General features: G+C 45.3%; 1 protein-coding gene across 3 annotated transcripts in view; it reads left to right on the top strand.

Annotated features, from left to right (window-relative positions):
• The window catches only part of LOC138450253 (B-cell receptor CD22-like), a 695,432-nt gene that overhangs the window by 442,545 nt on the left and 228,245 nt on the right, over positions 1-24,642 (top strand). For all 3 annotated transcript variants that reach the window (XM_069604828.1, XM_069604827.1, XM_069604826.1), the window contains exon 7: positions 7,155-7,427. In XM_069604828.1, coding sequence (XP_069460929.1) covers positions 7,155-7,427 — 273 coding nt within the window. The remainder of the gene's footprint in view (positions 1-7,154; positions 7,428-24,642) is intronic.

The raw sequence follows: 24,642 nt of genomic DNA, 5'->3' as shown, positions 1-24,642 counted from the left end.
AACTGGTGTTTTTCACTGTAAAATTTCGCAAACGGTCCGGATGTTCGTGAACAGTCCTTTGAAGTTCGGGGACAATTCAGTTGTTTGGGAGCAGTTCTTGGATGACTTATAACTTTGGCACCACTCAATGAAACTGCATGAAATTCTGGAATTCTATTCTAGACCTGGTACTGAAAGGCTTTGCAATGTTTGGTGGGATTCTGTAAAGTGGGGGCGAAATTAGATGGGGGTTCCAAAATAATGTAAAGGCTTATAAATTTAGTGCCATTTGACGAATCTGCACAAAGGTTTTTATTAAATCTAGATATACATGTTCTTGAAAAGTTCGGTGGGATTCTGTCAAGAGGGGGCAGAATTAGAGGGGGGTCCCAAAATATTGTAAAGGCTTATAAATGTGGTACTATTTGACGAATCTGCACAAATGTTTGCTCAGCATTATTAGATGACTTATAACTTTGTTTCTGTTTGACAAATGTGGACAAAAGTGTTCAGAAAGATTATAGACCCAACCTTGAATATTTGTGTAAAGTCTGAATAATTTTGTCAACTTGGGGGCTAAGTTATATGACTATTGTATGCACATACATTTTGATGCTTTTGAAAAAATAAACATGGGTGGATTTCAAGCAAACTCGTGTAAGGAGCATTGCAAAGGACCTGAAAGCATGGTTTTGTAAATGTGCCTGTGTTTTATTTTTTGACAAGTGTCATAATGTAGGTACAAAAAATGGTGATATACCTTTGGTGACTGAGGTATAGCCTGTGGCCATGGGCAGCAGCCAGATAATCCGGGTCATGGTATAAGGTCATGACCCGGACAATCTGGCTACTGGCTTGAACTGGGAGGATGAAAAATGGAGTTAAAGTTAAACATGATGATTGCCAACTGCAGTAACTCCAAAATACAAGCGATGTTAGTGTCTGAAGAGCCTATTCTAGAGCATGTTTTGACCCTTTCCAGAGCAGCGAAGAGACAGTAGGCCTCAATAGAAGTTGGTGGTCCAGAAATTACGGTGCTGTTAGCAATGTACCAGCACCCTTTCCGGACCGCCAAACTAAGAGTCTGCCGATAGAGGCATGGAACTCCCGGCTGGCCTGACCTGCTGGGAGTTCAGGGCCTTACTGGCCGAGTCTTTACTGAAGTACCGGCACCGTTAGAAACAGTGCCGGTGCTTCAGTGTCTCCGTTCCTGTGGAGAACTATGGGACTCCACGGGAAAGGGTATTTACCGTTGCGCTGCCGCTCACTATATTCAGTTGGCACCTTCATATCGAGTGGCGGAATCAGTGTTACGGGGTCAGCGGTAGTCTGCCGCCTACCAGCAGATTTTGCCGCCAACCTCCTAATTAGGCCCTTTGTTTAGTATCAAAGACACTGAAAACAAGTGATATATCATATTATCGACTACTGAAGTACGAAACACTGCATGTCCAACCAATTGTGGCCGAAAGAAAGGTTCAAATCTTTCAAGAAACTTACCCAAGTAAGTGAAGACAGAAGAAGTTTCAAATGTCCCAATAAATCACATTTGGCAAATGATGACCAGTGTGAACTGGATGGTCTCCAGCCAGCACTCTGACTGAGTAGCAGTACTCTCGAGATTGATGGGGATGCAGATTCATACTTATGCATCAAATAACAATGACATCTCAATAGTTTGGCAAAGGGAGTCCGTTTAATGACAAGTTCATAAAACGGGAAGTACAATGAACATCAGCAACCGCTCGATCTTCTCTCTCTCTTCTAACTCCACTTAATTTCAGAAGAAAAAACAGAATTTATAGCAAAAACTCATCATCATTGACGTGCAATCTTAAAAACCTAACATGCAACGTGATTGGTTATGGGAAGGTAACTTTGACATAGGTACTATATCTGTATATGGTAAAAGGGAAAGGGCATTGGATAATCACTGTCAGGTGGGGTAATTAAGCCCTACTTTCAAAATGACCACTATGAACATCACTAAAATATGACGTGTCATTGGCTCTACACTTTATAGGACACTAGATTACATGGTTCACTATGATTGGGTTGGCAACAACCCCATTCATACTTTTCCACCTACGTCTAGCAGCATGCCGAAAAACCAGCCAAGTGCAGGGAGTTAGTTTGCACCCCAGGTTCCCTCCAATTATGTTACAATCAGTCATCACATCAGTGATCATGTGTCAATTACTGCTTTGTAGTTTGGCCTCGAGTCTGCTTCTTGGTCTGAGAACTTTTAAGGAGTATGGGCATGGCAGAGATCCATGCGTAGGTGTGAAAGTCTCACTCTTCCAGCCTGCCTTGTCACGTGACTAGACCACTGTGAAATCAGCCTCTTTTTCATGTATTTTCATGTATGTGATTTAATTCTGCCAGTCTTCCACCATCTGTGGCTTAGCTTGACCTTTCTGCACAGGATACTCTGTTCCTTTCTCCTTAATTGTATCCACTGTCAGTCTTTTCCAGCCAGATACGACCTTGGCTTCTTTGGCATGGTCCTTCCCTGCTGGGTTTCACTCTATCTTAGTTCTCGACTTGTTTGCTACGACACTCTCCTTTTGAGACTTTTAATAATCTTTATTCAATTCTGTTCATGTGCGTAGTGAAATTTATGCTTATACAAAAGTGCTTTTGAGGTATATATTTGTACATGTTGGCGCTTGCCACAATCTATTTACTTATTAAGCATTTATCAAGCTTCACAATTTCTTTGCTTCTTGCGGTTTCTTGCATCTGTACATGCTTAAACAAACTGAATATCTTCATCTTGTATTTGGCATAAGTTTCTTCATCTTGACGTCAACTACTTTACCTTGGGCTCAAGATGTCACTTATCCATAGCATCTCCTTTTAACTTTGTCTTCTTTCAGCATTCTCTGGTCTTATATCATCTATGTGTGTGTCTGTCCAATGTCTTATGACGTCACCATTTGTCTTCCTTTATTATCTTCTTGGCTTCTTCAGGTATTCCCTTCTGACAACCGTCATCTTGCTTTGACTGTAAATATGGATACCTTACTCTCCAGGTCTTCTTAGGTGTCAGCACTTCAATAGGTGCTGTTATTCTGATAGGTACTAGGCATAGCCCAAGCGCTGCTCTCTGCTGGTTCAATTGTTCATCATAAGTCACATATTTTGGCATGAAAGTACTGGGTACTACGAAGGGGGTGGCTGGAGTGTGGATGACACTTGGCACTCCCTTTTCACCCCCCCCTCTGGGCGATTCATTGACCACTCTCACTTCCTTCTTTGTATCAATTGTTTCTTCATCCTCTAGATGCAGACATCTATGTCTGAAGCAAGTCTTCTTTGGGGTCCATATCTTTATGACGCCCTTCAAGCATCCTGCTGTTCCCACGTGTTCATCCTTGTTCCATGTCATCAATTGGCATTCTCCATTTGTATTGCAATAGATCCATCTTCCAACATATTTTCTATGTTTCCTCGGATATCGGAACTTTGATCCTTATGGTGCATGAATGCTGGCCTTCACACAGTCAGGTCATTGGGCTTCGATCCTAACTCAACATCAATCATGATCTTAATCCCTATGGCCTTCTTTGCAGTTTTCTGGCACTGAGAGATTATTAACTGGATAACACAGAATCCAAGCAATATCATCAATAACAGGGCTCCTACAAACTTGAATGCATCTGCCATCCATTTTGGAACCCATGAAAACAGTGTTCCAAACCAACTGTCATTGTCAACTTCATTTAACATCTGATTCTGTAGTTGTGTCGGCATGCTTATGGCTTCTGTTAAAGTTCCATTCTCGTCATCGTGTGAAGGTATAAATGTGCAACATGATTCTCCACTTTTTGCACAAACACCTCTATCCATAGCTGTGATCATGTCTAGGAGATATCTGTTCTCGAGTGTCATCAGTCGGATTTCTCTTAACTCTTCTTTGATTGCATTAAATCGTTTTATGGTCATGTTGATGGTCTGCAGTAACTCCCATCTGGTAATCTACAACCATTTAGTATTTGCTCCAACTTGAATTGTTGGCATCAGAATCATTGTGAACACTAATGAGGTTAGGATAAACAACCTATATCATATTGGATTGCATCAAAGGCTTCTATCGATTTGGCAGTGAAGTAATTTTCTTTCTTCATTCAGCTCATCAGTTTCACAGATCTCTTCTTCCTCAGGTGAGCATCTGCTTTCGGGAAACTGTCAATATTCAGATCACTTCTTGGAATCACCAATGCTGGAACATGGACATTCACCAATGTACATATACCCCCCCAATTCTTTGGCAATCTGATATATGCTTTTGATCTATATGCCCAATAATGGTCCAAGATCACTGCAGTTCCATGTGTCAGTCGTGTAGCATTGAAGATTTGTCCACAGTTCTGATTCTCTCCCATTTTTCTTGTACCATTGTTTCTGAAGCATAGCTCGGAATTATCCAATGGCACTATCTGCAGGGGTTCTCCTCGATCTATGACCCATGTTGGCAGTCTGGCAAGTCTTGGCCATAATGACTTGCATATCATTTGTGCATTTCATTTTCAACTGTTTCTTTATAGTATCCAATGATCATCCATGCTCTGCAAATCAACACTCCTTTCTCCCAACCGTCTGGAGAAAGCACTGTTCCCCAGATTTGCATTTGTTCTCTGTTCTTCCATTTGCAGGCAATCTGATACATGCTTTTGATCTATACGCCCAATAATGGTCCATGATCACTGCAGTTCCATGTGTCAGTCCTGTAGCATTGAAGATTCGTCCACAGTTCTGATTCTCTCCCATTTTTCTTGTACCATTGTTTCTGAAGCATAGCTCGGAATTATCCAATGGCACTATCTGCAGGGGTTCTCCTCGATCTACGACCCATGTTGGCAGTCTGGCAAGTCTTGGCCATAATGACTTGCATATCATTTGTGCATTTCATTTTCAACTGTTTCTTTATAGTATCCAATGATCATCCAAGCTCTGCAAATCACCACTCCTTTCTCCCAACCGTCTGGAGAAAGCACTGTTCCCCAGATTTGCATTTGTTCTCTGTTCTTCCATTTGCAGGCATCTGCTGTAGATTTTCCTTTGATGTCAAGTTTTTTGTTTGCTTCTCTTCAGATTTCTGCTCCTTTTACTCCAGGCTTCTCATATCTGATCACAGTATTCTTCGTTTTGCCATTATTTCTCGTTTTATTTCTTGGGCATAATCATGCCAAAGCTCAAACTCACTGAGTCTTACACACTGGCACATGACTTTGATTGGTGCTGCTCTGTCACCAGTACCTTTAATGGGCCTAAAGACACCCTCCACAGAGATGACAACAAGAGGACAGCCGCCAGCTAACAAACATCCGCACCCGAAGATTAAGGGTGGGGGAAAAGGTCACTGCCAAGGTGGAGCACCTGTGCTGAGTGCCAACCTACAGGAGAATATCTTGCATAGGTGTTTGGCCAGAATGCTCAACAGTTCAGTAATGATTAAGTCTGTGTTTGTCTAAAATCCTATCCTACTGGAAGAACCACTGTTGCTATATTTTCTTTAAGTATATGGTAAAATTATTCTATTTGCCACCTGAAGAGCCATATGAAACTGATAACAAGGATGATGTGTTTAAAGATGAAGTTCAACATTTGGTGTCTCATTTCACTGCACGACTATTCTGTTATGTTATGTTATGGTATTTTGTTATTGTAAATCACACATCTTGTAACAAATTTGCCAAGATATGGGTAGACAAAATCTACACAATTCTTGCAGATGCTAGAATATCAATTAATATGTTGGTCACAAATCCTGAAAAAGCTAAAACATTAATTTATCGATGTGACTGGATAACTACGAGAACACAATGTTTAAAGTATCGCCAGATTTGCACATTTAGATTTTGGCCTAAAACTGTCAAAATGACAGAATCTTATCTTTTGAAATCACCATTTGTGGAGTTTAGAGCAGCCTTCTTAAGAGTGTGCTTTGATTAATGGGCAACCTAACAAGTACAAGCTAGAAGAAAACTAATACCCTGGACTTCGAATTTCTGAAGATTTTGCTCAAACCATAACTCCGTTGAATCGCTCAAACATCTTCTGTGCTATTGTCCAGAGTTAAACAGCCTAAGAAAAATCCACTTTGCAGGTGCTGTCTCAGTTTTAGAACATGTTGAGCAGGAATTACGTTGGTCGTTTCTTTTATGCTCTGGCAAAAGCATTGGCATCTGTACATTTTTTGAAATCCTTGAACTTAGACAATGGCATCTGTGCTGACAAAACAAATAGGGTGTGAGTATTGTTGTCAAATGAAAACTGAAATGTGAGTGTTGGGTTAGAGCAAACACAAATTATGGCAGATAATGCAAGGAAAGAAAGTAGCTCTGAATAGCTAAGGCTTGTCTCTGCATGTTTCTTACATTCTCCTTATATCTTGTTTATGGATATAGAAGATTGTGTTTTTAATTTTGTATTTTTCATTATATATACACATGAATGATTTTATATTGAATTAATTGTAATATTATTGTTATCTCATTGATGTTTAAAGCATTTAATTATGTTTGTTTGTTGTAATAATTATATTGAAAAGCTGATTAATTTCAGCTAATACAATAAAAAAGATTAAACAAATTAAAATCACACATCTGCCATGGGTAGTACCCCCGAGCGCCCTAGTGAGCCGGTGAGAATTGCTACTGCTAACCCAAACATGATGACGTGGGGAGCAGAATTGGGTGAGGGCAGCTATGGGCAGGGATTGGCCACCCCGATGTGGCACATGTAGGGTAGAAACTATTTGACCCTGGCATTTATTTACAAATTAAGCACTGCGCTCATTTTATATACATTTGTAATTTGATGACATGCCAGCACAAATGCTGGCTTATTTGTATGATGGAGAGGAAGGGAGACGACAGATGCCTACGGGCTTTGGCGCGGTATAAGAAAAATAACATAACATAACAGAAGCACAAGCTGTGTTCCGCCCCTCCTCTCTAGTACACAAATAAATTAAAATGGGGCATGACGGGAATGAGAGGAGTAGAAGCTTCACTGAAGGCTTTTATGCCTTCCGTTAACGTTACGCCCCTGACCAACATGAGCCCCTGACTGTTCCTTCATTGAATGCTTATAAAGTTACTGCTCCTAATTCTCAAACATGTCACCCAAGATGCGCTAGTAAGTAAAACGTCTTCATCCACTTCCAGATGCTCCTAAAAGAGTGTCCATGATCATGACGTCCCCAGACCGAGGCTGGATTCAAGAAAACGACGACGTGCAACTGGTCTGTTCGTACAACAGCAGCAACCCAAACAATGTCAGCTTCACGTGGTATCGAAATAACGCACAAATACGAGGGGCTTTGATAAATGCATACAGGATGCGAAGAATTACATCTGCATGGAGTGGGCAGTATACCTGCAAAGCTGAAAATGATGCCGGCATTTCTGCTTCTTCCGCAGTTATGGTGGATGTGAAATGTAAGTATATGATCATGCAAACATACCTCATTCCACAAAGAGTCTGGAAAAAACACCACCTCTCTATGTGTTCTGAACAAATCATGTTGTCGCTTCCACAACCCTAGTCCCTACAAGTGAACTTCTTACTGCTTTGGAATTTGAACTTTGCATACACACCTGGGAAGCAGAGCTAGGCAGGGGAAACTGTAGAGGCCCAAGAAAGTCTGAATTGAGGCTCGAGGCCCAGGACCTCGGGCCATTTCATCACAATCTTAAGTATAGTAGAAGTGACATCACATGCTCTACTTGACTTAAAAAGAAGTGTTGCGCCATGACGTTTATGTTTACTCTCTTTATTATATGTAGTTTGGGCACTCATTTTTTCCAGTGGTTTTTGTAAGCATTGCCTCAAAGTGATGCCTCGAACTTCCTCACACTAATTGATCATATTGGGGGAGAGGGGCGGGGACATCTGTTGTGCTCTTTTGGTTCTTGCATACGCAGTTCATTAAATGGCTCCTTGCTCTCCATTGAGCAATTATGTAACCTGGGACGTTAATGGCATTGTCAAACGGGGATTGTATGCAGAATGTCAAGCTGTGAGTTTATTATGAAGGTCAAGTCAGGGGCATATTGGGAATTTCAAGCTTACCAAAGTTGTCAAACCTTACTAGGCAGACCGCCCAGGATATTGTGGCAGGAAATTAAAAATGTTGCCTTGCACACTGCCTCTTTCCTGCAAAGTGCCAATCTCGCACCATCCACTAAAAATTGTGCAGCAAAAATGCTGCAAGAAATACAGTTGTGCAGCAAAATTAGCATTTATGCCACAATATACCAGCGAGTCTGACTATGTATTCCATGTCCACCAGGAATGGCAAAATGGGAGTTTTCTGGGAATGTCAAGTTTACAGGGGCTATTAAACTGGGAAATACGTGGGAATACCAAAGTGGGAGATTACTATGAATGTCAAGCTTCCTTGGAATCTCAAAGTGAGAGCTTCCTAGCAATGTCAAACTACGAGTTTATTGGGAATAGCAACATGGGAGCTTACAGGGAATGGCAAACTGGGAACTCATTGTGTATGTCAGGCTTTACCTGAAAGGTCCAAATTCAAAATAGAGGCAAACAAACACTTGTGTCACCTCCACTCATGCATTAGCAAGGTAGAAAGGCTGTGGGGGCGCAGGAGGGGGGTAATGTTTCCGTGCATCAGATATTTCACAAATATTTCCACTCAAATTAATTTTATCAGCACGAGAGCTCTCAATATATTGAACTATTTGAAAACGCTTGTTTTTCATTTTAATCACTGCCTTAAACTCATTTTTTATTGAAATATGTGATCCAAAATTGAGAACCAATACACCTGGAAAACCTATCAGGTTGTCTGAGCACCATCTGTTCCATTCATGCATTCCTTTCTATATATACACACACAGCAGCAACATAGGGACATACATGTGTCAGTGTTGGTTATTCACCGAACAGTCATCAGGGTGTTTTTGGTCATGAAGTATTAGACTGTCTACAAGTATTTCCACCCAGGAAATATAATGTTCAGTGTTTTTCTGCCATTTCTGATGCTATCATTGGACCTTCCAGTGTGTCACTCGACCTCTTCTATGGTATACATCTTCGATTAGGTATAATTTAAGCTATCTTCCTCAAAGGTAAGCTAGGACTTTCTCCAACAATCAAAGCTTGTATAATCGCCTGTCTTCAATTGATCAGTGCGAAATTGCAACATTTGCTCTAATGGATAGAGCTTTCATTTTACAGCCACCCCCAGTATATCCGAACATCAAATCCATATTCATTACTGGGAAATTCAAATGTGGAGCTTATTAGGAAGTTATCTCCGGGAGATTTCTGGGAGATCACTGGGAATATCACATTGGATCTTCTTTGGAAGATCAAGCTGGGAGCTTTTTTGGAATTGTAAGCAAACTACACTTGTTGAACTATGAACTTACTAGGAATGTTAAAGTGGAACCCTACTGGGATGGGAGCTTATGAATAATGTTCCGCCTACTGAATGTGTTGAACTAGGAACGTACTGTGAATGCCAAACTGGAAGCTTGATTTTATTGCAAAGCGTAGAATTCATTTTTAACCTTTATCGACATGTTGAACTGGGAATTTACTGGAAATGCAACATTTGGAGTCCGCTTGGGAGGTCGAACTGGGAGCTTGCCAATAACGTTAAGAGTACTAGCTTGCCACACAGGGGGCTTTCTGGAAATGTCAAACTAGCAGTTGACTGAGAATGGCAAAATGAGGGCTTAGTGTGAAGGGCAAGTTATTTAGAATTTCAGATTGGGAACATTCTGGAATCTTCAGTTTACTAGAAATAATCAAACTGGGAGGTTACTGAGAATGTAAAACTAGGAGTTTGATAGGGCTGCCAAACTGGGAGCTTATTGGGAATTTCAAGTTGAGGGCTGCCTGGGAAAGCCAAGCTTACTACAGATGTCAAGCCGAAAGCTTTCAGGGACTGTAAATCTAGATGATTGCTTTTTAAGTAATATCGTTTTTCTTTTCACTACTGAAGCCAGGGGCGTTGCTAGGGGGGGGGGCTAAGAGGGCTATAGCCCCTGATCTTTTGGTTGTAGCCCCGGATAGAATCTCAGGAGCTACAGCCAAAAGACTAGCTAGCCCCCAGTCCCAACAGTTCTGACATCAGCGTAGCCCCGGGTCTTTTCCAGACCTAGCAACTCCCCTGACTGAAGCAGAGATTTTTTCGAAACGTGATTCTTTTATTAGTGCTTACAGTACCGAATGTCCTTGTGGCATAATACTTGTAGTACAATTTGCACATTGTGACAGTGCCCTTAGCCTAGCCATATGGGATGTGTGGGCCAATTTCATTTGCTGGGCCACACCACCCATTACGTGAAGTCTGTTGTCGGAATGGCATGGCATGGATTCCCTCAACTCCCCCAGCACACTGGGGTCCTGGTTAAGAGCACGCCACTTTGATGTACTCTCACTACTGGCTCTCTTAATGTTTCTCTCGTGAAGGCAGAATCAGCCGCTGCACTTGGCCTATATGCAGATCCACAGGCATCGTCTTGGTATGAGAGGTAAGCCTGGACAACCAGTTCAAGTTTCCAGCATGAGACCTTTTCAGCGAGCACCACAGTACACAAACATGTTATATGACAGTTGCCAGTCCTCCGCCACAATCGCCCAGCATGCTTCTCATTGCACATGGGTACAACAGAGAGCTCCAAATGCTTGGTCCACAGAGCAGAGAATCAAGCAGAAAAGCAAATAAACACACGTTATCTTGTATCATGTATCTGATGCTAAACTTGAAGCAATTACCAAAGACACCTGTACAACATCGGAAACAACCCAATCCAGGGCAAGGGAATGAGTCCCCATTAATGTCTTAACCAGTCTACTGAGTGACTGGGTGTTTTCATAGGCAGAGTGGCAAGACATGGAGAGGTGGAGGTCTGGAAAGAGATACATGTGCAAGAGGAGGTGGTGGTGTGGAGGCAGCTGAAGGAGTAGGCAAAGTTGGAGGATAAGCGGGAACTGAAGGTACAGAGGTGGAGGTACTGATAGAGCTGTAAAAGGATGCAGTGGTTCAAAGAGAAAGGGTGTTGCAGAAGATGGGGGACTCTTATATAGAGCTGATTGCACAAGAGTGAGGCCTATAAAGTTGCTTGTGCAAAGTAGAAGAACAAGGAGGAGTGAAGGGGAGTACACAAGAGTGTGAAGGAGAATAAGAACAATGGGTGGAGGAGAGTATTGCAGAGGTTGGTGAATGATAGCAAGGATGTGAGGTGGAGAGTAGAGAAGTGTTTGGAGGAGGAAACCCAGATGGGGGAGTATTGCAGATGTTTGAGGAGGAACAGGAGGAGGACAGAGGCATGTTAAATAGGTCAGAGGAGTAGAACAAAGAGCTAGAGACGAGAGTATTTAAAACATTGGAGAAGGAGAAAAGAAAGAGGGGGAGAGTACAGATGAGATTTTAGGTTGAAGACAACATGCAGGAGAGACAAGTAGAGAAGGACAATAAGTGAAAACCTAAGGGCTTGTTGGAGGAAAGCAACAAGAAACAGAGGGGAGGGAAGAGCTAGTTGAGGGCAGAGAAGGAGAAGGTAAGTGTAATTCTTGGCCCAATTAGTGCATGAGGGAGGAAGGAAGACATTAAAACACATACTGGTACCCAATGGACTACACCATCAAGCCCCTCTTAGTGTCCATCTAGGACAATGAGGTATAAACCACAGAACATTTAGCAGCCCCACCCTGCCCAGTGACATTTAACTGCTGTGGCCGGAACATTGAGGAACATATGTTGGAAAAATGGTCGAAGGAGGCAGAGATAGAGAAGGTGGAGGAGGACCACGTTGAGGATTCCTGGGTGGGGCCTGGACCTGGGCTGACTTCTGGTGCATAGAGTGTCGTAAATAGGAGCTGTGTATGCCAGCAGTGGCCAGCTGTGTGGACAGGCCCAGATCACATAGGTGGGGCAGCCTATGCAAAGCCCTAACCGAGGACCAGTTGACCCATCAGGGAGTTTTACTGGGTGGATTCAGAAATAGGACCCTTCTCAGGCTCCACGAGAAGTGTGGTATGGGAAGTTACTCAGTCCAGTTGCCTCTGGGCAGCAAATAATGATTGATGCCCACTCCATGGCCATTCCATGTGGGTATTAAAGATACATGTCTCTAGCCAGATGTGGGAAGTAGCCCCAATGATGACATCTATGAACGGGCACTGGTATGCCCAAAAAATCTTTGCACTTGGAAAGACTAGAGTGAGAGTGCATGCAAAGACTGGGACGGGCCTAGTGGGGCCACCCTACTAGCACCCCACTGGTGCAGTGAGTGGAGTTGGTGGGACCCACCTGCCTATGCTCCCGAGAAGGGTAAAAAATGTGCCTGAGTCTGCAGTGGTGACAATGTGCAGTGCCTCCTGCGAATGGGATGTCTCCATCATAGCTAGAGAACGTCTTTCCTTTAGACTAGCAGACCCTCACGACCAACAATCTTGTGAATCCCTCTCTGTCAAACTACCATTAAAGAACTCCCAATCACTCAGTATGCATATAATTTACAGACCCCCTGGCCCGATGGGCACGTTCGAAGAGGACCTACATAACCTAATTGCTGGTAACCTCAAACACACCTCACAAGTACTAGTGCTTGGAGATTTCAATTTAGGCCTGAATGATCCTGCTGACAAACAGGCTATGCAAATAGCAAACTCCCTTACCGCACTAGGACTAACTCACAAAGTGAACGCTCCCACACATACTAAGGGTAGAACCTTGGACTGGGTGGCCGACCACAATTGTACAGCTACAATCACTTCGCTCTCTCCTCTATCATGGACCGATCATTTCCTGGTGTCCATGACACTTTCCACTACCAGAGAGACACTGATAGCACCCCAAGAAGCCCTACCTTGTCTAACCAGGCTAAAAAAGAACATAACAGTGGACAGTGTGATCCCTAATATTCTACCCACCTTAAACTCTCTGCCTGACAACCTCGACCCAAGCGCTATGGTGCAAGAATATAATAGGATCATGCTCTCCACCTTGGACAAATTCGCCCCCCTTAAACTGAGAGCGAGTAAACCTAAACTACATCTCAACAAATGGTTCACTCCTCAACTAAAAGATATGCGACTTTTAAAAAGAAAATGCGAAACTGACTGGCATGCCTGCCCCTCCCACGAGAATAAAAAGAAGCTAGCAACCACTGCATCACTCTACAAAAAAGAAATATGCCAGGCTAAAAGAAACTCCTATGATGAACGAATAGCAAATTCCAACTCCAGTATGAGGGAACTATTTACAATCCTCAAAGAACTAGAGTCCCCTATCTCCCCGCCTGACATCTGTACCAAAGACAAGAACTGGTGTTCAGAAATACAACTAGCTCTAACTAATAAAATCAACACCCTCCAAACCAAAATAAAAAACAAGAAAGACTTGCTAAACTTATCTCCACCGTCCGATACCAACAACTACCACTCCCCTCCAAATGGAAATACCTCTGACCCAAACACCATATTCTGCTTCACTAAAACAACTATCCTGGAAGTGGAAAAAACCATCCTATCTCTCAAACCATCGAATTGCAAAGGAGATATTTGCCCCGCATACATCATAAAAGAGGCTGCCAGAGACCTCTCCCCCTTTATATCTAAATTGATTAATGCTTCCTTTGCATCCGGCACCGTTCCAGCTAATCTTAAACAGTCCTGGGTGCTCCCGCTTCTCAAGAAGCAAACATTAGACCCACTCATCGCGACCAACTACCGACCTATCACAACGGTACCTTTCTTACTTAAGATTTTAGATAAAATTGCTTACTCACAGATCCAGAAACACCTTGAAAAGCATAAACTTTTGGGAGTCCGACAGTCAGGTTTCCGACCATTGCATGGGACGGAGACTGCACTGATAGACTTGAAGACTCAGATTGATGAGCTGAGGGATCAAGGGAAAACAGCATTATTGCTGCTACTTGATCTCTCAGCTGCATTTGATCTAGTCGACCACAAGGTCCTTTGCAGACATCTAGTCATAGCAGCCCACTTTTCCACAGACGCTGTCAAGTGGATAGAATCATTTTTGAATGACAGAACGAGCAGAGTATTCTCACCCACTGCAGCTGCAGACCCTACACCGATTACGTGTGGAGTCCCCCAGGGTTCCTGTGTGTCTCCCACTCTATACAATATATTTACCAAGCCATTGTTCGATGATCTGGACCTTCTGGGTGTCACCTACACTAACTATGCAGACGACACTCAGATTCTCCTCCCTCTTTCTGGGGATCATGGCAGGGACCTGGGATGGTAAATAGAATTTATCTCATCATTCAGGCATGGATGGCAAGCCACGGCTTATGCCTGAATGATGACAAGACAGAGTTGTTAATCCTCGGTTCTCCCTCCAACATCTCCAAATTAGGACATGAATATACCTCCTTCATCATTGACGGCAATACTACCATTGTCTCCAAGGAGGTGAAAACATTGGGCTTCTACCTCGACGCAACTATGTCCTTTACCAAGCAACTAAATTCCCTGGCGTCCACTACAGCCTACACATGTAAGCTGATTAGAGCAGGTAGGCCCTTCCTCTCTAAAGATAATTGCCTTATACTGGCCAGAGCTTTAATCCTATCAAGACTTGACTATTGTAACGCCCTTTACAGTAGTGCCAACAAAACGATCATTCAAAAACTCCAAACGTTACAAAATAACGCCATCAGAGCTGCACTAGGCATTAACAAAAGAGTGCACATCTCTGCCATCAGACGTCACCACAAATGGCTATCTACCCACAATAAAATTCATCTGAAAATGGCCTCCCTGACGTACAAAGCACTACGTAACGCTGCACCAAGCTACCTAATTGACAACATTTCTAGAAGAACCTCCTTTAGACCGTCTAGAACCATCAACACGAACTGTCTGGTAGTACCCAGATTCAAATCCTCCAGGATCGGCGGCAACAGCTTCCCTGTTAAGGCCGCCAAACTTTGGAACTCCTTACCACACCAGTTGAGAGCCGACTTACCTTATCCTCTCTTTAGAAAAAACCTCATTACTCACCTCAACCTGACTGAAAATGAGCTCCCCTCTGTAACTGGGAGACACTAGCGCGTCTTGCTGTTAGATTGTATACTTGCTAATTGTGCATACCTATAGCTACTAAGATGTAAATAACTGCCTTCCTCATATTGTAAGCCTGTATATTTTATTACTTCCTGTGTAATGTTACTGGCCATTTATTGTCTGTATTATATGCAACACTTGTAAGCTTCGCATATCCTTTATGCGCCCTGCTACTCCTGGGTCTGGTGCGCTTTATAAATATAATAAACAAACAAACAAACAAACATGGAGCAAAAAAGCACTAATGGGACACCACCATGAAGACAACACAGCTACCTGGGTGCTGGTGGCAGCAGTTCCCCACCTGGACCTGGGGAACCTGAGAGGAAAAAGTGTATCCATGCCATGTGGTGGTGTTGGGGGCTGTGGCGCCCCACCTGGTCATGGGTTGCTAACACTAATTCTCCCCGGGCCACATGAGTGACAGTCCATAGGGGAAAGGCCTTGAGTAACCACCAGGAGGCAAGCACCACCTCCAGGAGTGTGTGGAGCTGGATGTCATGTTAAAATTGGTGGGGATTTCTTTTGAAGCAAAGGACATGAAGATGCTGTGCTGTGTGCCTTGTGGGCCACTATTAAAAAAGTAGGATAGTGCTGATTGCAACAGTGATGGAGACATTTGTGTGCCCTTGGATAATGTGTTAATAGGAATAGATCTGTGTATATAAATTGTTGTTTATCGTTGTGACTAACACCTCATAATATTTCAACCAACAGCAAGACCAATAATTTGAAAGGCTTACTCAATCCCAAAGCACACTCCCACCTTTTGGCTAACCCTCAATTTCTTTCTACCTTACACACCACACACAAACGCAAATCAGCCACTTGCTAACAGCTTTTCAATTAAAAAGTAGACCCTCTCCCCAGACTTCAAACATCACAAGCTTACACCTGAAAATACGCCTGACATACTGAGCCCCTGGCCGAAGCATGCACACAGCATTAGCACAAGACTGCCCCTCTGAAGAAAAAAAAACTTTAATGCCTCATACACTTCACACCTCTAAAGCATACAAGCATGCAGAGCTCAGGGTACATCCGATCTGCATCCTCACACTCTCTTCCAGATCCACCAGAGTGTCTGGAGACCAAGCAAATGGCAGTGGTGCACAGTAGTAGAAGTCCTAATAAACGAACATAACTGAGGCTGGGGAATTATAGGGATGGACGGTATACATAAGGTTGTAAGTGGTAGGTTCATAAACGTAATAGTTGCGGGTAAAACCTGGTACTTGGATTGAGGTGTCATAGTGCTCGCCTGCTAAAGGCTGACAGGATGGCTGTCATCATCCTAAGAGCTATCCTCTACCTCGGTAAAGAAGGGGACCATAGGGAAGAGGGCGCTAGAGGGCCAACCAAGATGGCCGCTCTTGCTTGAGCTCCCACTCTGCCCGCAATCAATCCGACAGAATCCTGCGGTTCCCAGCCTCGATCCGCTGAAAAAAAAACACCCACCAGCTTCTGATCACGTCGCATCCCCCTCCTGCAAATCTGAAAGAAAATCGGACTATCCAGGCCCCTGCACCTCCCAAACAGTGCGGAGGCCGAAATCTACTGGCACACCTCGCGGACTCGCGTAAGAGGGGCGCGATTCCCCGGGGGCCTCTGTGTGCGCGTTCCGGACCCCAGCGGACCCCAGTCTCCGGACGCCCGCGACGGTGATACGGCCGCGCGCCGACCTGGTCTCCGGTGGAGCGCGCCCCCTCCATTTCCGGACCGGCGGTGGCCATTGCCGTCACCCTGAGAGACGGCGCTCCTGGCCACAGCGCCGATCCATGCCGAGAGACACCGGAGCCGGCGCTCGAGAGGCCTCCCGGGATCCCAAGGTGCAACCCGCTATCTCCCCGCCTTCCGCCAGACCATCACACCAGGCCACGTCGGACCGTAGAGCGGCAACCGAGGTGCTCAACCCGGAGAACGCCAGGAGCACCCACCCCGAAGACTTCCACCCGAGGTACGTGCCAGAGGGCGTCGAGGCTCCAGAGGAGGGGTTGCTGCTCCCTCATAACTAACACTAAAAGGCGCTAATAACCGTTGCAAACTACGGCCCCGCGGGCTGGGTGCGGACCCTCCAGGATTACCCTGGAGGCCGGGTTGCGCCATCAGCCCCGCGGCTGGAATTATATAACTCCCCCAGCTACAACACTTACAGCGGCTTCGCCCCCCAAGCGCCAGGCACTCCATAAGGGGACACACCACCCACGCAATAAACAACACTGCAAAGCGATCTCCTACACGGCCCCTCCAAGATTCCCAAATGCCTCAGGACCCCTAAATGAGAGAGAGAGCGACAGGAGGGTCTCCACCAGCTCGCCGGATCACATCTCGTCCGAGACATAAACCCTGGACGAAGAGCAAATCATTGCTAGTGCATCACCAGCACGAAATCCTTGCCCTTTAAACCATCATCCAAGCCCCAAGAGCGTGATCCCGAATCCCTCCTCACCCAACAGGGTCACCCTACCACAAAACAACCTGAAAACCTCTGTCTTCCATTTACCCAGCGCCAGTACTTCACTCAGTCAGGGCTGCATCAACAACCCCTCCAGCCACCGCGGACCCTTGCCACCTCCAAGTAGACAACATACATTAGCCAAGATGGGCAAAGTAGACAAACTACAAAAGAAGCTAACGTTCGACAACAACACGGTGCCCAAGACTCCAAACCCACAAAATGGCGACGACCCGGCACCGAGTAGCTCAGATCATCCAATGTCCGAGAATTATCCACTGGAAATAAAAGAACTTCTATTAGACCTTAAAGTGGGCATTGGTAGCCTGAATAACAAAATGGATGGTTTATCCTCCAAAGTTGACCTAATGCAACATCGCTTGGACACCCACACAGAGCGGCTGACGGAAGTCGAACAGAGAGTCTCAAATCTCGACGACGGTGCTACGTCCCTCTCCAATAAAGTCGCAAGACTTGAAAGCCAAATGTCCGCAACGATGGCCAAATGTGAGGACTTGGAGGGTCGTTCTAGACGGAACAATGTCCGGATCATTGGGGTCAGGGAGTACGACCCCCAAAAGAAGATGGAAGACTTCGTGGAGTCCATTTGTATCTCCCTCTTCGGCAGAGATCCCTTCTCACAAATGTTTATGGTCGAGAGAGCGCACAGGACCCCAGCCTCCAGACCGGCTCCCGGCGCCCCTCCTAGAGCCATCATTGCAAGATTACTTAACTACAGAGACCGAGACACCATCCTACGCCTGGCTAGGGAGCAAGGAGAACTACTCCACGACGGAGATAAAATCCACATATACCCTGACTTTTCATGCGCAGTACAGACTCAGAGAAGAGCCTTCACCAGCGCCAAGCTAAGACTTAGAGAGGGCAAGCTCGCCTACTCAATGCTATTTCCAGCACGCCTCAGGGTACAACACAGCGGGAAAATACACTTCTTCAATTCACCTGATGAGGTCCATTTATTCCTCGACCAAAACGGCTGCCCGATCCATAACTCTCAAAGACCTCGTCCACAGAGAGAGAGAGTCCCCAGAAATCCACCTTAAAGTCAAAAACTATGTTCAGAAGCATGCTCAACTAGCCGGAACACGCTCAATCACCATTATACAATAGGGCAGAGCTCTTGGGGAGGCCCCAAGCGCCCCGAGCACAGCATCTGTTCCCTCGCTCAAGTTGGGGGGGTTCCCGTCGGACAAGTTGGGGGTTGTCCGCGAAATGGGAAATGTTCCAAGACCTGTTACGTTGTTCATCGTTTACAGTTCTGGGTTGGGATAGCAACCACCCATCGGGCACCGCCAGAATCTGTTAATTGCCATGCATTTGAAAGAAGAGGCCAGCGCCGACCGACTGTACCCCCCCCGTTGGGATTGGCCCCCCGCCCTCCACCACCAATGGACATGCACCAATCAGCATAACTCAATAAAATCTAAGCTCATTATCTTACAACCAAATGTATTCCAACCATAAGACCAGGGAACCACCAATGCAAACCAAAACACTTTTCGCCTCGTACCATTCAGGGTTGCAACTTGGAATATAAGAGGAGGTAACATCCCGTCTAAAACTCGCAAAATCCTGCAATACTTAAGAAGACATGAAATCGATGTGGCGATGGTACAGGAAACCCACCTAACACCCGAGAAAGAACACACGTGGGCCAAATCATGGGGCTGCCACAGATACTACTCGTCATACTCATCCTATTCTAGAGGCGTCGCTATCCTAATTCACAAAAGAATCAACTTCCGTCTTTCCCGCTTTGCAAAAGACTCTGAGGGCAGAACCGTCCTGGTCAAGGGCATAATAGCAGGCAAGGCGATCACCTTCATCAACTCCTACGCCCCCAACGTGGACGGACCAGATAACTTCGGCTGGGTACTATCTCAGCTCTCCTCACTTGAACAATCAACGGTGGTCTGGGGTGGCGACATGAACACTGTCATAGACCCGACCAGAGACAGATCACATGCCACGTCACAACAGACCTCTAAGGCCGGCATGCAAATAACAGAACTCTGCAGAGCCTTTGATTTAAGTGACGCATGGAGAACGGCCAACGGAGACCTGAGAGACTACACCTTCCACTCAGCGGTTCATAACACCAGCTCCCGTATCGACTACCTGTTCACATCCAGAAATGGCCCTCTACAAAGTGGCCCCTGCCACATATTACCACGAACTTTGTCAGACCATTCACCAGTAACCCTCAGCCTTCTCCCCTCCCAACCAGTATCCAGACTGCAGCGATGGCGCTTCAAGACGGGATCTATGCAAGACACAGTATTCTCAACTGAACTGAAAGAAGAAATCGAGATATTTCTTGAAGCCAATGTCGGCTCGGTCCCCTCCGCCAGTTCGCTGTGGGAATCACTGAAATGCTTCACAAGGGGAGTGTGCCAAGCCAAGGAGAACGGTATTATTAAGCTCATCAGATGCAAGATCAAAACCTGTGAAGACCGACTCAAAGACCTCGAACATCATGTCAGGGACACGGACGATCCTAAAACGAAAGCCACCCTGAAGGAAGAACTACTTAAGTTTAATACACTAGCTGAGCGCGAATTAAAATTTCTGCATCGCGAGACCCTGGTCAGACAATATGGTGAAGGGCAAAAACCCGGAGCACTACTGGCAAGATTGATAAGAGCTGACCGCAAACCAACGCCTATAGAGGGGATTCGCAACTCACTGGGAGAAATGTCACACACAGACGCGAGTATGGCAGAGGAGTTCAGACACTTTTACCAAAATCTGTATAGCACCCAACACTCCGAGGGTACAGAAGCTCCACTAAGATACTTGGAAGACACCGAGCTATACTGGGTCGAATCCCATCTGAGGGAGCCCCTCAACGAGCTAATCTCCCCAGATGAAATTATTGAAGCAATCAAAACTCTCCCGAACTCCAAAGCCCCCGGCCCTGATGGCCTAACCGGGGAATTTTATAAGGCATTTGCGCATACCCTTGCTCCCCTTCTAGCTGATGTATACAAGGAAGCCCTGGAAAAAGGCTCCCTCCCGCAGACCATGTGTGAAGCCAACGTTATACTTCTACATAAAGCAGATAAACCACCTGATAACTGCGCGTCCTATCGTCCCATCTCACTTTTAAACCTCGACAACAAGATCTTGGCTAAGATCCTTACAAATAGGTTGATGCCGCTAATGCCGGCTCTGGTTCTTGCAGACCAGGCAGGATTCATACCTGGCCGTAACACCACCTTTGGCATTAGGAGACTATTCGGAGTCATAGAAGCGCTGAACCCGTCCCAACAAGCAATTGCTCTTCTACTCGACGCTGAAAAAGCATTTGACTCTGTGGAGTGGCCATTCATGTTTTCGGTGTTAACCAGGATGGGCCTGGGGGCTCGTTTCATCAAACTGGTATCCCTGCTATACACTAACCCTACAGCCAATATAATAGTAGGGACAGCAAAATCGTCCACCATCAACTTGCAACGAGGTACCAGACAGGGTTGCCCATTGTCAGCTCTACTATTCGCCCTGGTAATGGAACCCTTAGCCTCCAATCTACGTGAACATAGACAACACAGAGGTCTGGCCATTGGCCCACACAAACTCATCATCTCTTTGTACGCGGATGACGTAGTCTTATTCATACGAGACCCCATTGACAATCTAAATCCTGTCATGAGGGAGGTAATCAAATTCGGGGCTGCCTCAGGCTTGAAAATTAATCAAACAAAATCAATTGTTTTCCCGCTAACCCCGATGACCAATCCATTCAAAGACGATTTCCATCTCACCTGGAAGACATCCAAAGTACGATACCTAGGCATACAAATGTCGCTGAAACACCATGAAGTGTTCCAAGACAACTATGAAGAAGTAGTCAAATCTCTACTGGAAAAAGTGGCCCGCTGGAAAACCCTACCGTTGACCTTATGGGGAAGAGCTTCCCTAGTCAAGATGGTGATATTGCCAAAACTTCTATATCTCTTCTCCAACATTCCCATTCTACTTCCACAACCCTTCCTGAGGAAACTGAGGAGTCTGGTCCTGGATCTGCTTTGGGCTGGGAAGCCCGCCAGAGTGGCACATTCCATACTAACTCTCCCGGTAATGAGCGGTGGCCTAGCACTCCCAGATCTTGAAAAATATTATTGGGCTGCACAGGCGCAATTCCTTAGCCACTGGTACCCCACACACACAATCAGACCGCACGTACAAATAGAGAGAGCTCTGGCGACACCGTACTTACTGAGAGCAGTCATCTTTGGCGGGATCCCTGTCCCCAACAACACCATGAATGTTGTGTTAACAACATATAAAATATGGAAAATCCTAGCGCAAAAATACAATGTTCAAACTAGATATTCACCACTCCTTCCTGCAAAATTCATACCAGGGATCCCTTTAACTACTGAAAAAGTGTACCTCCAATGGCTAGAGAAACTCCAAATTAAAACTCTGGGAGAACTATTCACCAAAGATGGCTTCCTAACCCCCGATCAAGCAAAGGAAAAAGGCGGCACAACATCGCTGGACATCTTCATTTACTTTAGAACCCGCCACACTCTGCAGGCAATCCTTCCCAACTTCCCACAGCAACCTCAGACATGGCAGCTCCTACATTCTGTAATACAAACTCAGGGCGAGGGAAGATTACTCTCACAGATCTACAGAACCATCATAATGGACACAGCTCCCGTTGAGTCCCGAGCCAAGATCAGATGGGAAACAGCCCTAGGTATAACCTTCTCCAATGCCGACTGGTCTTTCATCCTCAAACAAACCCAGAAAATCGCTCTTAATACTCGGCTCAAGCTAGTCCATTTCAACTATCTGCACCAAATATACTATACGCCAGCCAAAGCGAACAAGCAGCACCCAGAATCAACTTTAAAATATGCGAGGTGTGGGAAGACCTCAGCAAGCTTCGTCCATCTGGCATGGGACTGCCCTAAACTGGCTTTGTTCTGGACCCAGGTGCTGGAGACTACGAGTGCGATAATTGGAGAATCAGTCCATCCAGCCAACACAGCAGCTCTACTAGGCATGACCAGATTACTGAAAGCCCCTACAAGAAAACTAGCAGGCATTCTGCTGACACTAGCACGTAGAAGAGTCGCTATGGCCTGGGGCCGCGGTCCTCTCCCAACAGTCACCGCCTGGCGCAAAGACATTCTTTACTGCCAAGATGTCGAAACAGATTTCGTTAAGCTTCTACCGCAACATGCGCGCCCGCCAGACATCTGGGGACCACTAGTCATATTCCTGATGAAAGAGGCCGAGAGTACCCCGACCTCCCCAGTCAACTCTCAATAAAGAAGGACCCTTTCCTTGTTAACAGTTAGAGGTGTCTCACTTCTCATACTAAAACGTAGAACTGGTTGCATACTCAGAGATCCGGTCTGGTCACTGTGGTAATGGGTGGTCAAGAGGCGGGGGGGGAGTAGGGGGGGAGGTAGGGAAACATCGCTAGGCTAATTCCACCCTAATGTGGGTGAGAAGTTGTTTGTTAATTCAAAAAAAACCAAAAATAAAAGTTTTAAAAAAAAAAAAAAAAAAAAAAAAGAAGGGGACCATAGGGAGGTAAAGAGGCTCTATATTCCACATCCTCATCAGGGGAATCTCTGTGTGACACCTTTGAGCATGGGATAGTCAAGATGTGCAAGGTTTCCCTGAGGAAGATTGACTTTGGGTTAGAGTGGTAAGGATTAGATGTGTTCATAAGAAAGATCAATAGGTAGTACATTATTGATTCTTTAAGTAGAGTTCCCTGTTGTGTCAGGAGGATAGCTCAGAGGCAATGCGCTCACCTTGGAACGAAGACAATGCAGAGCACCACAGGTTCAAGCCCCGGGTCCGTGTTTAGAATCCTCTGGGTATTAAGCACAGTATAAATAACCAATTACAATTGGGTCTAAACGATAACTTGGAGTCATGTGGTTATTGCATGCTGCGTAATTAGTGCAGGGAACTGAGCTGGCGGCCAATCTCATGTTAGGTATGACATCTATTTTTTGCAGGTTGTCAAACACCCCTTCCTTTTGCAGCTAAACTGTGGGGGTGGAGAGCTTAGAGTGGTCCCTCACAGGCCTAGTGGCGATAACCACACTAGTGGGTTAGGGAACAATTAAATCGAGGTCTACACAAGGTATACTCAAAAAGACCATTGAGGATAGACAAAGTATTCAGAGAGAAATGGGCCTTATTACGACCCGTGCGGTAACCATGGCGCTATTGACGCCATGGTTGCCGCCGGTATTTTACCGATTCCGCCATGGTGAATGGCGGAATTACTGCCCCATTCCAAGGTTGGCGGGGCGATAATTCCCCATTCACCATTGGCCCTTCCCCATTCCCATTTTTGCCCCCATAGGGCACAATGGAAATGGGGAAGGCGGTAGTTACGGTACTGCAAATTGAGGTACCGTAATTACCTCCAAGGTCCCTTTGCGGGTCCCTACTTAATGGCTGGTTTTACCAGCCGTTAAGGTAGAGACCCGCAAAGGGACCTCGTAATTATGCGGTTAGGGGTTAACGGCGCTGCCACCTTTTACGGCGCCATTAACCCCTTACTGCCTGGGTCGTAATAACAGAGAACATTATAGAATATTTGGAGGAAGAAAGTAGAAGGCTGACAAAAAAGCCATAACATGTAGAAATATGAAAGGGTAAAAAGAAAAAAAAATAGAGGGTAGGAAGTTAACTGGTGCAGGACTAGTAATAGTCAGACAGTAAGACATTGTTGTGCACATGTTACCTTATTAAAGAGAGAGGAGGAACAAGCTTGTGATGAAATAGTAAAGAGCCAACTGCTTGAAAGATAGAGTTGAGACAAAGAAACAAGCTCAGAGACATAATAAATCATTGACTCAGGAAGCCAGGAATTGAAACATGATTGGGTAATAGGAATAGGGCCCTACGATATGGAAGTACTACAGGAACTGACCAACCAACTAGGGACCATCCCGGCCTACCTCATTTCTTGGTGACATTGTGGACCTTACTTCTGGGAAGTTTAAAATTTCAAGAGGAGTTTGGATAACCCAAAATATGCTAGCCAACCTAAGGCCAAATGAGGGGATCCACCTTCAGCTGGGATGTTGTCTAATCAGGCAGTGTTGTCCCAAAAA

This window comes from Ambystoma mexicanum, chromosome 1p, assembly GCF_040938575.1.
Source record: "Ambystoma mexicanum isolate Mex_15411 chromosome 1p, UKY_AmexF1_1, whole genome shotgun sequence".
Classification (NCBI taxonomy): Eukaryota; Metazoa; Chordata; class Amphibia; order Caudata; family Ambystomatidae; genus Ambystoma; species Ambystoma mexicanum.
This window is presented reverse-complemented; position numbering and strand designations above follow the sequence as displayed.